This window comes from Muscardinus avellanarius (genome assembly GCF_963383645.1).
Source record: "Muscardinus avellanarius genome assembly, chromosome: 1".
Lineage (NCBI taxonomy): Eukaryota > Metazoa > Chordata > Mammalia > Rodentia > Gliridae > Muscardinus > Muscardinus avellanarius.
The window spans coordinates 177,943,890-177,959,178 of NC_137786.1; the positions used below are offsets into that span (position 1 = coordinate 177,943,890).

General features: G+C 39.0%; 1 protein-coding gene across 2 annotated transcripts in view; it reads left to right on the plus strand.

Moving 5' to 3' along the window:
• FCHSD2 (FCH and double SH3 domains 2) overlaps positions 1-15,289 on the plus strand; it is a gene marked incomplete at both ends in the record, with an annotated part of 242,205 nt that overhangs the window by 95,739 nt on the left and 131,177 nt on the right. For both annotated transcript variants that reach the window (XM_080700168.1, XM_080700169.1), the window contains 2 exons: positions 4,513-4,657; positions 11,914-12,047. In XM_080700168.1, the coding sequence (XP_080556294.1) occupies positions 4,513-4,657; positions 11,914-12,047 (279 nt within the window). The remainder of the gene's footprint in view (positions 1-4,512; positions 4,658-11,913; positions 12,048-15,289) is intronic.

Consider the following 15,289-nt stretch of genomic DNA (forward strand, 5'->3'; position numbering starts at 1 on the left):
GCCTTTGTCAGGTATGCCTGCTGCCACTCCCTGCTTGAAAATCTTCTGTTTTTCCTTGTCAGTAGGGTGAAATTCAAATCAGTTTTTCTCTCCCTTCTTCCCTCCCTCCCTCCCTCCTTTTTTTTTTCTTTTTGGTGGTACTGGGGTTCCTGGAAACCCTTCTACTTCTGGGCTACACTCCCAGACCTTTTTATACGTTTTTTTTTTTAAACAGGGTCTCTTAAGCCAGAGAGAGACTGGCTTCGAACCAGCACGATCCTCCTGTCTCTGCCTCCCAAGAGCGGGGATTACAAGCGTGCGCCACCACCCCTGGCTCCTCCCTTCCTTTTTGTGGTACTAAGGCTTGAACCCAGGAGCATTGCACCTCTGAGTTACACCCCTAACCCTATATATATATTTTTTATTCTTTATTTTGCAACAGGGTCTCACTCAGTTACAGAGAGACTTACTGAGTAGCTGAGCCTGGCCATGAATCTGCGATCCTCCCAAGCCCTGGGATTGATTACAAGTGTGTGCCAGAACACCTGGCTCTCAAATTTATTTTTACAGTATTCAAAGCCATGAAGAAATCTATCCGCAGATTACCTGTCTCTCTTTATCTCTGGCCATTTTTCTTCCTTTGGTCCTTGGTTCGCTAGCCTTTGGGCCCCTCATCAGGATCTGTTCAGGGCCAGCTAGCATAGTGCTAGTATTTAAAGCCATGAGCCCGGATGAGCTCATGTAAAGAATGAAGGAGATGGGAAACGGCAGGGGACTGACTCTGAGGCACTCCACCATTTATAGGGTTGGGAGATAAATAGGAACCAGCAAGAAACCAGAGTGTCCATTGAGATAAGGAGTAGACCAAGAGAGAGCAGTGTCCCAGAAGCGTAGCATGTTTATTTCCCCATTTGCATGCTGAAGAAATGATTTATTATGAGGTATTTGCTATATAAGAATATATTGCTTAAACTAGAATTTGAGCCCACATCTTCTGACTGATAGCTGAATTTTATGCCCCCCCCTTTTTTTTGTGGTACTGGGGATGGAACCCAGTGGTATTCAACTTCTGAGCTACACCTCCAGCCTTATTTTTTATTTTATTTTATTTTATTTTATTTTATTTTATTTTATTTTATTTTATTTTATTTTATTTTTTGAAACATGGTCTCACTAAGTTGCAGAGGGCTTCATTAAGTAACTGAGGTTGGCTGGGAACCGTGATCCTCCTGTTTCACCCTCCTGAATTCTGGATTACAAGTGTGCCCCACCTGCCCAGTTAGATTTTGTGTTTTTCATAGCATCTCCGCCAAGATATATTTGCCTGCTGTAAACCTGTTACATTTCTAACAGGTTTTAAAAATTCTCTTTTTGATGAAAGTCTCACTCTCTCTTGTTCTCCCTCCTCCTCCTCCTCCTCCTCCTCCTACTCCTCCTCCTCCTCCTCCTCCTCCTCCTTCTTCTTCTCCTTCTTCTTCTTCTTCTTCTTCTTCTTCTTCTTCTTCTTCTTCTTCTTCTTCTTCTTCTTCTTCTTCTTCTTCTTCTTCTTCTTCTTCTTCTTCTTCTTCTTCCCCTCCCTCCCTCCCTCCCTCCCTCCCTCCCTCTCTCTCTCTCTGTGGTACTGGGACGAAACCCAGGGGCATTCTACCTCCAAGCAACACCCCCAGCCCTATTTTTTATTTTTTATTTTGAAACAGGGTTTCCCTGAGTTGCAAAGGACCTCACTAAGAACCTGAGGCTGTCTGTGAACCACAATCCTCCTGTCTTAGCCTCCCAAATGCTGGATTACAAGCATGCGCCACCCTGCCTGGCTTAGTATTTCTCCTCTTATTGTACAATTTTTATTATTTATACTTTCATTCATTCTTTTATTCATTCAACATACATTATTGTAATCATTCTATATTTTGTAGGCTCTAGAAATATAGTAATCAGCAAGACATAATATACCCCTGGCTTCAAATTCTTACTATAGTTAAGACATTAAACAAAAAATACTTGTAACTAAAGGAAAAGTGCTGGTGCTATGAATAAATAATAGAGGTTGGTTGAGGATGGGGACTGGCTTGGTGGTGCTCAAGAAAGACTTCTCAGAGGGAGGGAGTGATATTTACATACACTGACATTTGAAAGGTGAACACCAGACTAGGATGAAGGGCAGAGGGTGCTATACTAAGAGCAGAGTTTCTCTTCTTCTCCCTCCTTTCCCTCCATCTGAATTCATTATGGCTGTTGTTCATTTTCATTACAGTTTAAAAATGTGCTTTAACGCCGGGCGTGGTGGCACACGCTTGTAATCCCCGTGCTGGGAGGTGGAGACAGGAGGATCACGCAGGTTTGAAGCCAGCCACTCTGGCTTAAGAGACCCTGTTTCCAAAAATAAATATAAAAAAGTATAAAATAGGTCTGGGTGTGTAGCCTGGAGGTAGAAGAGCTTCCAGGAACCCCAGTACCACCAAAAAAAATTGTTTAAGTATAGGTAGTAGTTGCCAAGTGTACCACTGAGCTTCCTCTCAGCGCCTTCTCTAGGAAAATCTGCTGTTGGCTACTCAGTTGACGGCGTCAGTCCCCTCAGCCATCTTGCGGCGAGGCCATGAAAGCGCCAGTTTCACTGTTGTTAAGTCTGTTGGTGCTTTTATGCTGACAGTTTTTGTGCAATACACTGAAACTTTCCAAAGGGGTAGTGAAATTTCTCTGCTTAAATAAATGAGTATTTCCTTTTTTTTTTTTTGTGGGTCTGGGGATGGAACCCAGGGACATTTGACCTTGAGCTATGCCCCCTGCCCTATTTTTAATTCTTTAAGACAGGGTCTCACTAAGTTGCGGAAGGCCTCACTAAGTAGCTGATCCTCCTGTCTTAGCCTCCCAAATGCTGGGATTACAAGCATGTACCACCATGCCCAGCTAGTTATTTCCATTTTTACTGATTGATTTGGTATATTACATGAACTAATCTCTAAGACTTCTTGGTTGAAAGCTATAGTTATCAAGTTTTTTAGTCCTAACTGGGATGGGGATCCAGGCAATATTTTTTTCTTCTTTTAACACTGTCATCTTTTGACTCAGAACTAGCATTTTATGTAGCATATGGTCCCACACATTGCTATAGTAGAAAATCCATGTGAACACCAGAAGGGGAGTCCCAGGAGATGAATATTAAAATCTATCAAAATTTCACTGTAAGTGCCTAATTTTTAAAAATAAGATATCTTCCATTGCTATGGTAAATTATAAAATATCCTTATTACTAGTGGAGTAGCATACAAGAATTGACTAAGGCATTTAGTAAATAAGAGAGAAGGTTTGAAAAGGAACTTGGCTGGAAAAAACAAAAGACGGATAATTTTGGACTTTACCAGATATTGCCGAACACATGTATTGAATAAGGTGGTGGGACTTGCTTGGAGTGACTCCAAGCACAGTGTGATGCGGGCTAGTGTGTCACAACAGACAGATGTAGAGCAACACTGCCTTAGATTTCTTTTGTTTGATAAAATAGGCTTCTTAAGCACATATGCAGTTGCATATATGTTTTTCCCAGCCACATTGGTTTATGTAAGACTATAGTTGAAAGAGAATGCAATTTAGAGGCACCCGACCTTCCTCTTGTCTCAGTACTGCCACATTCCTGTGTGACCTAAAATTATTCTCTAAATCTCTTTCAGCCTCACTTATCTCATCTGTAGAATAGAGGAATACCATAATAAAGTAGTAAAAGTCGATATTCACGAGGGTGTTTCTCTGACAGTGAAATTCCTGGAGAGTCTGAATTAATCACTGTGTGTGTGTGTGTGTGTGCGTGTGTGTGTGAGCTTTGATTCAATTATAATCCTTATATCTCTTTACTCCACTATTAAGAATAGCCACCAGCCATGGTGGTGGGTGCCTGTAAGCACAGTACTTGGGAGGCCGAGACAGGAGAATCACAGAGTCAAGGCCATTCGCAGCAACTTAGTGAGACCCTCAGCAACTTAGCTAGATCATGTTTCAAAATAAAAGAATAAAAAGGACCTGGGTATGGGCACTTGTAATCTCAGTACTTGGGAGGCTAAAACAGGAGGATCACAGGTTCAAAGTCAACCTCAGCAACTTAGCAAGACCTTTTTATGCAGTTTTCAATTTAGAAAATTAGAAATAAAAGGGGTTGTGGATGTAGCTTTGAGGCAGAATTTTTCTGGTTTCAGTCCCCAGCATGATAGATACATAGATAAATAGTAAGATAGATAGATAGATAGATAGATAGGGCTGGGGGGGGGGTTGTAGCTTGGAGGTAGAATACCTTTGGGCTTAATCCCCAGTACCAAAAAAGAAACAAACACAGAATAGCCAATATACAAAATTCCCTGTTGATGAGCTATAAAGTAATACAATATTATGCTTTTGTGCATGCTGAAATATTGCCTGTAAGCCTGTATAAATACTGTTACAGGTATGAAGAAGATATTTATTCTCTTAGTATGTAGTGAGCAAAAGGTTAGACAACTTTTTCTTCCATCTCCCTGCTAATACTGTTCTGTCCCTCTTTGAATTTAGGAGTATGTATCCTGTTTGGAAATCTTTTCTCGAGGGAACAATGCAGGTAGCCCAGTCTCGGATCAATATATGTGAAAACTATAAAAACTTCATTTCTGAACCTGCGAGGACAGTGAGAAGCTTAAAAGAACAGCAACTGAAAAGGGTATTGTTTCTGTTTTTCTTTTTGTCATGTATGTATTTTAATATCTCATGCTATATTTGCAATCTGTAAGATTATGCTAAATTGCATTTATAACTAAGCTTTTAAAAATATGGTAACAGATGTTATTGGATGGCATTTTACTAGTATTTTTAACATGCTCCCTTTATATTTTATTAACTGATAACAATGGGTATAATTTGAATATGTGGAAATTGGGAAAACTCAGTAAAGACTTTCCAAAATATCACTTTTCAGCATAGTTTATTTTGTATAGTTTAAATAAATAGGTCTTTATAGCCTCACAAAATTGGTATAATTTGGCATATATTAAAATAGTGATATTATTAATACCACTAAATCTTGAAAACAGCTTGAATTAATCAGTCTTAGTTTCAACTTGAGTCATTTTTCATAATTTTAAGTTGACACATTTTTTTCATATTTATTTTTAATTGGTGCACTGTATTCATACATCATAGTGGGATACATACTTTTGTAGACATACATGCACACATTGCCCAGTCAGCCCCCACCCGATCCCCACCCCGTTCTCTCCCTATCCCCCCCTCCCATGCTTGGCTTAGTAGTTGACATCTAGTATTATGCCAATTTATCCAAAATTAAAAATGATAATCTCACATAACAGTTTCATTTGTCTGATACCAAGCTTTTGATGACTTAAAGATAACATTTCAATATTTCTTTTTGCTTTCTTTCTTACCAGAGAATCTATTTTTTCTATTTTTTAGGTGAAACTATCATATATTTATATATTTATTTTTCAGAAAAAAAAATCTATCCTAATATGGAATATGGACTCTAGGTACCCACATCGATCTTGAAAAAGAACAAAGCTAGAAGATATATATTTTCTGATTTCAAACCATATAAAGCTACAATAATTGAAACAGTGTAGTACTATTCTAAAGGCAGATATATAACCATTGGAGTTAAATAAAAGCCTAGAGCTAAATTCTTCCCTATATTGTCAAGTTATTTTTGACAAGGTTTCCACGAACATTTGGTGGTGGAAATAATAATCTTTTAACTAAATATTGTTGAAACATAATAATTACATGGAAAAGAATAAAATTGGACCCTTACCTAATCCCACATACAAGTATTAACTCAAAATAGATAAAAGACCTAAATATAAATCTTAAGACTATAAACTTTTAGGAGAAAATCTGGGTCATAAAACCTCACAACATTGAAATTGGCAGTGATTTCTTGGTTATGATTTCAATGGCACAGGCAACAGAAGAGTATACAAACTCCCTAGAAAATAAAAAACATATTGTATATCCAAAGACAATGTAAACAGAGTTAAGAGTTACTAATAGAATGGGATAAAATATTTCCAAATACTATATCTGAAGGTATATTAATATTCCAACTAGAAATCCTAGAAATTAACAATAAAGGCAAACAATACCCTTTACAGATAGGTAAAAGACTAACATAAGTAATGAATCTCCACAGATAACCAATCTTAGTTGTCTGTTGGATGGAAAATCCTGTTTCTCTAGTTCTGATGTGTGTTACCTATTTCTTCTTTGTAGTTAATCTCTTTGAGTATTTTCTCTAGTGCTGGTTTTGAAGACATAAATTCCTTCAGTTTCTGTTTGTCATGGAAGCTTCTTATTTCTCCATCTAATTTGATAGAAAGTTTTGCTGGGTAGGAAATTTTTGGCTGGAAGTTGTTTTCTTTCAAAATTGGGAATATGTTACTCCAAGCCCTTCTGGCTCTCATGACTTGGTTTGGGAAGTCTGGAGTGATTCTAATTGGTTTGCCTCTGAATGTCACTTGGCCCTTTGCTTTTGTTGCCTTTAAGATTCTCTGCTTGGCTTCCACATTGGTCATTTTGACAATTATGTGGCGTGGGGATCCTCTTCTCCGATCCTGTCTAAAGGGAGTTCTATACGTTTCCTGGACCTGCGTATCGACCTCTTGCTCTATGTCTGGTAAATTTTCTGCTATTACTTCCTTGAAGAGATTGTTGATCCCTTTAGTTTCACTTTCTTTTCCCTCCTCTATTCCAATTATTCTTAGGTTAGCTCTCTTAAAATGGGCCCATATTTCTTCAATATCAGATTCCTGCTGTCGGATATTTTTTCCTAGATTAGAAACTATGCGTTCATTTTTGGAATGATCATCTTCTAAGAGCGAGATTCTGTTCTCCATGTGTTCTAATCGGTTGTTTGTGCTTTGAATTGAGGCCTTTACTTCATTAATTGCATCCTTTATCTCTTTTTGGCTCTCTCTGAGTTCTTTTCGAAGCACCTCTATTATTTCTACAGTTATTTTCCTGATTTGATCTTCTAGAAATCTCTGATTTTCTGTTTTATTGGGTTCTGATGTTGTGGGGTTGTGAGCATTAATTGCTCCAGTATTATTCCTCTTTCCCATGATTTCGGAAGTTTGTGCCTTCTCTGGGTTCTTCCCTTGGGTCACTATGACTTCACTTAAGGTGCTCTGGATCTCGAGTCAGTAGTATCTCAGACCCTACTACTCCTTTACTGGGTTTTATCACAGAGTCTCCGACCCAGAGAGTCGATAGAGGCTGCTTTAGACCGTGGGGGGTGCCAGGTTGCACGTTCTCCTATGGTGTGATATCACTGCCACCGCCCCTCTCCCACTGGGTCAAGTCCCAGTGAGTACAGTACTGGGATTTCTCCGCTGTGGCCCACAATTTGACTCACTGTTCTTGAGTACGCAGATGTAGCTGTAGTGAGTTCTGTGCTGCTGCCGCCGGTGGCAATATGGCGCCGCTGCTACGCCCTCGGCTGTTGGGCTGGCTTTTTTTTTTTTTTCTTGGTTTTGATTTCCACTCTGAATCCCTGCAGCGTGTGCTGAGCTCAGACACTGGGAGCTTTAGATCTCCTCTGCGCCGAGAAATCCCGCCTGGCTGTTACGTAGCGGCTCCCCTCGGCTTGCTGTGGCCGTCCCGTGAATTCGCCGGCAGTATGGCGCTGCTGCCGCGTCTGCCGCGTCCTCGGGCGTGAGGATATCCTCTGTGGCTCTGTTCTCAGTCCGCTTTCTCTCTGGATCCTGGTGATTTTTTTTGTTTCTCTGGTGATATTGTTTTCTGGCTTTGAAAGGCGCTGATTTTGTGGTAATGGATATTTGTTGTTAGTGGGGCTCTTAAGCCCCGCTTTTCTCGGTCGCCATCTTCCCGGAAGTCTTAAGTTGACACATTTTAAAATATACTAGTAAACTTTTTTTTTCTTCCCCAGTACTGGGGATGGAGCCCAGGGGCATTGAATCTCCTGGCTACACCCCCAAGCCCTATATTTTTAGTCTTTTTAATTTATTTTTGAAACAGGGTCTCACTGAATTGTAAAGGGCCTCGTTTCAGTAGCTGAGGCTGTCTGCAAATTGTGATCCTCAGGTCTCAGCCTCCCAAATGCTGGGATTACAAGCATGTGCCACTATGCCTATGCCTGGCTTAGTAAACTTATTTTTAAAAACCTAATTTATTCCAAAATTTAATTATATAGGTTATACATGAGTAAACATTTGTCAAAAAGACCTGCTTCTTTGATTATATCAAAATCAGAAAATAAAATTTTTTATTAGCTAGCTGGGCATGGTGGCACACGCTTGTAATCCCAGTGCTTGGAAGGCTGAAACAGGAGAATCACACAGGTTCGAAGCCAGCCGTAGCTACTTAGGCTCTCAGCAACTTAGTGTGACTCTCAGCAATTTAGTGAGACCCTGTTTCCAAATAAAGTATAAAATAAATCTGGGAGTATAGCCCAGAGGTAGAAAAGCCCCTGGGTTCCACCGCCAGTAACACACACACACACACACACACACACACACACACACACACACACAAATTTTATTGGCTAAAGTGGGTTTCATGAAAAGTTTGCTATAGAAATTATGTGTTTGAATTGTGTCTTTTTCAGGAAAGGAGTCACAAAAATGGAGAATATCATGGTGCTTAATAAGAAATTAAAATTTTCTTTAAATAGAAGTACTTGGGTGGCTTAGACAGAAGGATCACAAGTTCACTGTCAGCCTGAGCAACTTATAGCAAGTTCCTCTGCAATTTAGTGAAACCCTATTTCAAAATAAAAAAATAAAATAAGGCTGGGGATGTAGCTCAGAGGTAAACTGCCCTGGATTCAATCCCTATTACCACAATAAGCAAACAAACAAACAAATATTGATATTTCAGGAAATATTAAAATGTTATTTCTGGAAAGAATATTTCAGAAACCATCCAGTATTTTTATTCTGATTGTCATCAGGGTTGAAACAAAACTAAAAAAAAACACCAAAACTATGGTCTTTCCTACTTACCAAAAATAATTTTAGTAGCATGAAACAAATATGTTAAATATGGATGTGTGTGCATATAAAATTTTAATTTCTTTAGAACACTTGCCGAATAAATATAAAAGAAAAAATATATAAAAATATATTTTTATAATATATATTCTTGGACTATATATGTATCCAACATTTTGATTCCTTTCTCTCCATTCCCAATTTGTAGCCAATTCAACCATTTGTCCCTTGGAGAACTTGCCTTTGGGTAAAATATTGGTCCTCTGGTATGAAGAAATGTATTCTTAATGAAATAACCTTGGGCATGAGCCCAAGCCTAGAATTGCTCACTAAGCACTGTGCCACCTAAGCATTGGCCTGAACATTAGTGCAATCCAGTCCAGATTGGACCACTGACCCTATTTGAAAGGGCTTTTTTAAAAAATGGAATTATTTTGATAAACAGTATTATGTAAAATTGCTTTTTTTAATACCAGTATATGCATGTTTTGTGCATGAGTAGTATTTGTTTTGATATTCCTGTTGTTAAATTACCCTATGATATAAACAGTATGTGTTTTTAATATATCATTGTGTAAATTTAATATAACACATAATATGCTGTAATAAGCAATTTGTTTTTACTGCTGTTAAGTTTGTTATTTTTATATAAAACCAGATGTTTATACTGATAAAAAAAGAATACTGAAATTTACCTTTTTCAAAAAAAGATAGTGAATAAGCCAAGTTGACCATTGACTGATGATTTCAAGTTGAAAGAAAGTGTGTGTGGGGGGGGGAGGGAGGGGGGAAAGATTGATTATGCTGAAAGATGAGTGGGAGGGAGGGAGGGAGAGGGAGAGATTGATTGATTATGCTGAAAGATGAGTAAAAGGTAGTAACAGAATTAAAACTTCTATAACTTCCTGACCAGGAGGAAATAGTGTGTTTTCAATTGCCAGTGTATTTTACAAATCTAATTGAATTACTGGAAAGTCCCACCTTTTCCCATATCAGAATATTTAGAAATACTTTGCCTCTGATGCTTTTCTCTTTCATTAGTAGAATAGTCTCAAACCTGAATTTACACTGTTGAATTACGCTGTTGAAAGATTTTTATATTGTTTGTGAGGTAATATTACTTCAAGGTAGACTGTTAAAGTTAATGTGGAGCTAGATTTGGGAAACAGTAAAATTACTAATTCAACGTAACGTAATAAATTGGGATATTGAAATCTCTAAGGTAATTACCTAAAGACATAGTGTAAGACTATAAAATTAAGAAGCTAATAATGGAAGGAAAAATGATAAAGCCAGGCACTGTCACACACACCTGTAGTCCAGTACTTGGGAAGCTGCGACAGTAGAGTTGCAGGTTCAAGGAGCGCACATGATAATTTAGCAAGACCCTGTTTCAAAATAAAAAAATTAAAAAGGCTGGGGAGGTAGCTCAGAGGTAGAACCTTCTGGGTTCAATTCCATGTCTGTCTGTCTGTCTGATCTAGACACACTAAGTAAACAAATAGAATAGTATTTTTTGTTTATATCCTATTTGTGCCACAATTCTGCAAGTGCTCTGAGTGGAGAAAAGAGCCAGATGGAACTTAAAATGTGCTCCACTTCTCCTAGGTCTCATAATCCCATAAAATCACTGTACACTGTGTCCAACTTTCATACTTTCAAGAATATGGGAAGATACGCTGGGTGTGGTGGCACACGCTTGTAATCCCAGCATTTGGAAGGCTGAGATAAGAGGATCACAGGTTTGCAGCCATCCTCAGCTACTAGGTCCTCCGCAACTTAGTGAGACCCTGTTTCAAAATAAAGAGTAAAACATATGGCTGGGGTATAGCTCAGAGGTAGAATGGCCCTGGGTTCCATCCCCAGTACCACACACACAAAATAAAGAAATATGGGGTGATATTCTGATCCAAGTCATGAGCAATATAAAAATCTTCCTGCAGTGTAATTCCGCTTACCTTCCTTTATTGTTTTTGTGCTGCTAGACATTTTGATTATTAAAATTATGAAAAGCTGGGTGTGGTGGCACATGCTTGTAATCCCAAGAGGATTACAGGAGTCTGAGACAGAAGGATCACAGGTTTGAGGCCAGCCTCAGCAATTTAGCAAGACCTAGTTTCAAAAATAAAAAGGGCTGAAGATGTAGCTTGGAGGTTGAATGCCCTCCTGGGTTCATTCTCCAGTATGAGGGAGGCAGGGGAGAAGAAAAAAAAACTGGGCATGGTGGTACACTCCTGTGATCCCAGTACACAGGAGGCTGAGACAGGAGGATGCCACGTTCAAGGTCAACCTCAACAATTTAGTGAGATCCTCTTTCAAAAATAAAAAAGAGCCAGGCGTGGTGGCGCATGCTTGTAATCCCAGCATTCGGGAGGTTGAGACCTGGAGGATTTCTGTTTGTGGACAGCCTCAGCTACTTAGTGAGGCCCTCTGCAACTCAGTGAGACCCGGTTTCAAAATGAAGAATAAAAAATAGGTTAGGGGGTGTAACTTGGAGGTCAAATGCCCCTGAGTTCCATCCCCAGACCCACACACAAAAAATAAATAAAAAATAAAAAAGGCTGAGTGTGCAATTTGGGAATAGAATGCCCCTGGGTTCAATCTATAGTTAAAAAATATGAAGAAATATGGAAGTACTTTTATTGCATCTATCTGCAGAAGAAGCCTTTTCATAGGTGCTCTTCTTCTGCTTTACCTTAACGTCAGTCATTGGCAGCACTCAGGTTATTTTTCCAACATGATTGTTAGGCAAACTGTGGCGCTGTTCAATACAGTACTTGAGAGGAAGGCACCAGCTGCTCACCAGGTTTTAATCTGCAATTTGAAGGACAGTAAAGTCCTAACTCTTTTCGGGAGTTTATATCCCAAAGGTATATATTGCATAGTCCTTAGGGCAAACTCATTTCTGTATGCTTGAAAACGAAAATTGTAATAATTGCACTTTTGTGTTTTACAGTGTGTGGACCAGTTGACAAAGATCCAAACTGAATTACAAGAGACAGTGAAAGATTTAGCTAAAGGAAAAAAGAAGTACTTTGAGACAGAACAGATGGCTCATGCAGTGCGAGAGAAAGCTGACATCGAGGCAAAGTATGTGCTTAGCAATTCTGAGAAAAAGATTGTGCAATTAGATGTTATCTTTGCTAATACTTATGTTCTTTGTTTATACAGGGCTTAGATTGTACTGGTTTCATTTGACCTACATATGTAAAATACTTTAGATCACCTTTTTCTTGTGTATAGCCTGGCTTTCATGTATATTAAAATAGCAAAATGGACATATTTGATCTTTAAATTTTGAAGCAGAAAGATAACTGAATGTTGCACTTAACAGACTTGAAAGCTTGTCAGAAATCTGATAATCCTGGACTGGAAATCAGGGTTTAAGGTCCTCATTTTTATCATGGGGGACTCTAAATTAATTGGAGTTGGAAATCTTGTGATCTTCAGGATGCCATTGAAGGACCAAAAAGCACTGATTTTCATAGAAACTATCTTTCTTTCTTTCTTTCTTTCTTTCTTTCTTTCTTTCTTTCTTTCTTTCTTCCTTCCTTCCTTCCTTCCTTCCTTCCTTCCTTCCCTCCCTCCCTCCCTCCCTCCCTCCCTCCTTCCTTCCTTCCTTCCTTCCTTGGGATTGAACCCAGAAGCATATTACCTTCAAGCTACACCCCCAGTCTGATTTTAATTTTTACTTGGAAATAGGGTCTCACTAGATTCCTGAGAGCCTTGTTAAATTGCCGAGGCTGGTTTTGAACTTGTAATCTTCATGCCTCAGCCTCCCAAGTACTAGGATTACAAGCGTGTGCCACCATGCCTGGCTTGTTATTTCTTTTATGTAAAATCTTAATAAGTATACTTTTTAAACTATCCTTTAGAAATTATGTTAAAATATTTTTTTTTTTTGTGGTACTGGGGGTGGAACCCAGAGGCTTTCTACCTCCGGGCTATACTCCCAGACCTTTTTAAAAATATTTTATTTGGAAACAGGGTTTCACTAAGTTGCTGGAAGCCTCACTGAGTAGCTGAGGCTGGCTTCGAACCCGTGTGATCCTCCTGTCTCAGCCTCCCAAGCGCGGGGATTACAAGCGTGTGCCACCACGCCCGGCTTAAAATCATTTTCAATATATGTGAATTGCAGTTCTTTAATTTGAAGTTAACAAGGAAAAGAAACTTGCAATTGGTAATAGGAGATGCAAATCAAATGATAGAGATTTTTGCAATGGCAACTTGAGGGAATCTGTTAAAAAGTTCTTGAGAAAAAATAAACCTGTATTATAGAACTGGCCTCTGAAGAGGTCTGTGAGCAGGAGAGCTGAGACTTTGGTTCACTGCGCCAATTAATGAAAATCTAGGTTCCTGAACTCTAATAAGGCATGAAATAAGAAAGCTTTGGACAGTTGTACAAACAATCCAGCAAGAAGGGAGTGTTAGCTCTCAATTTTGGGCTTTTGTTGTTGAAATCTGGTTTCACTCTATTCACACTAGACTCCAACTCTTGATTCTCCAGCCTCACCCTCCCAAGTAGCTGGGATTACAGATGTGTACCAGTATGCCCAGTTTCCTAATGTGTGTTTTGTTGTTGCTGTTGTTGTTGTTGTTGTTGTTGTTGTTGTTGCAGGTCTGGGGATGGAACCCAGGGGTTTCAACCTCTGAGCTACACCCCCTGCCCTATTTTTTATTTTGAAACAGGGTCTCACTAAGTTGCAGAGGGCCTCACTAAGTAGCTGAGGCTGTCTGCAAACCTCATTCCTCCTGTCTCAGCCTCCCCAGTGCTGGGATTACAAGCGTGAGCTGCCACACCTGGCTCGCTAATGTGGTTTTTGTTATTGTTGTTTTCCTGCAAGAAATTTAAACAACCTCTTAGATATCTTGTGAAAATTCAGGGGTTCCTGGAAAGTTTATTTAGAATGAAGGAATGGTAAATAAACACATCAAATACTTGATGTTACAAGAAAGCATTTAGTAGTTCCCTAATTTAGATTATTTTATTCTTGAGCCTACAATGTGTTCTGTACATTCATAGAGTTACTGAGCCCACTTTCCCAGAAAGCCCTGAGGTGTTTAGATTAGGGGATTTCCACTGGGAATATTGTGTCATGGTGGCTTTTAGGAACTTACATTTTAAACTCTGGGGGATTCTTTTTTTTTTTTTTTTTTTTTTTTTGCGGGCCTGGGAATGGAACTCAGGGGCATTCAACCTCCGAGCTACAACCCCTGCCCTATTTTAGTTTTATTCTTTATTTTGAAACCTGGTCTCACTGAGTTGCAAAGGGCCTCACTAAGTAGCTGCGGCTGTCCACGAACTTCGATCCTCCGGTCTTAGCCTCCCAAATGCTGGAATTACAAGTGTGCGCCACCACGCCCGGATAAACTCGGAGGGATTCTAAAGCAGAGAATTGACAGATTTGTAGAGCAGATATAAATACCTAATTTATCCATGGCCCACAGAGTAAAAATGAGAACAGTGGTGGACTATTCCTGAGAAGTGTGGATTTGACAGACCCTAATTCAGAGCTGATCACAAGGAATACCTTTCTTAAATGGTCCAAGTTCAGTGAGATATTTTAGTTCTGTATATAACTTTTCTGGAAAATTAACATAATTAAGAGTGAAATTACTCTATACTTTCATTCATTCAGTAAATGCTTATAATTACTTTATACTATAGGTATATAGATGAGTTAGGTAGGTTTTTTGCCTTCAAGAGTTTTGGAGCCTAGAATTAAGAAGTATATTTAAAAGTAACTTTATGATTTACTTATTCACAATAAACTCAAATTTTAAGTGCCTAGAGTCACTCAACTAGTCACTAAATATTTATAGCAGCAATATGAAAACACTATAATGAAAGCATAGAAAATGGAGACATTATTTTGCCTATTGATAAGGGAAGCCTTTATAAAAGAAGTGATTTTTATTTTATTTTATTTTATTTGCAGTACTGGGGATGGAACCCAGGGGTATTCTACCTCCGAGCAACAACCCCAGCCCTATTTTTTATTCTTTATTTTGAAACAGGGTCTCACTGAGTTGCAGAGGGCCTCACTAAGTAGTAGCTGAGGCTGTCCATGAACCGCGATCCTCTTGTCTCAGCCTCCCAGTGCCGAGATTACAAGCGTGCACCACCACACCCGGCTAGAAGTGATGTTTGAATAGAGTTAGAATGAGTATGATTTCTGAACTAGAGATTTGGAAAATAATATGATTTTTCTAAGTAGAAACTGGAAGATCAGGAAGGAGGAATGGAAGTCAGTACATATTGTTTGGGTATACAGTGAGATAGGCACATTAGGAGAGACCACAGAAGGAAGAGGGATAATTCAAAGGAGATG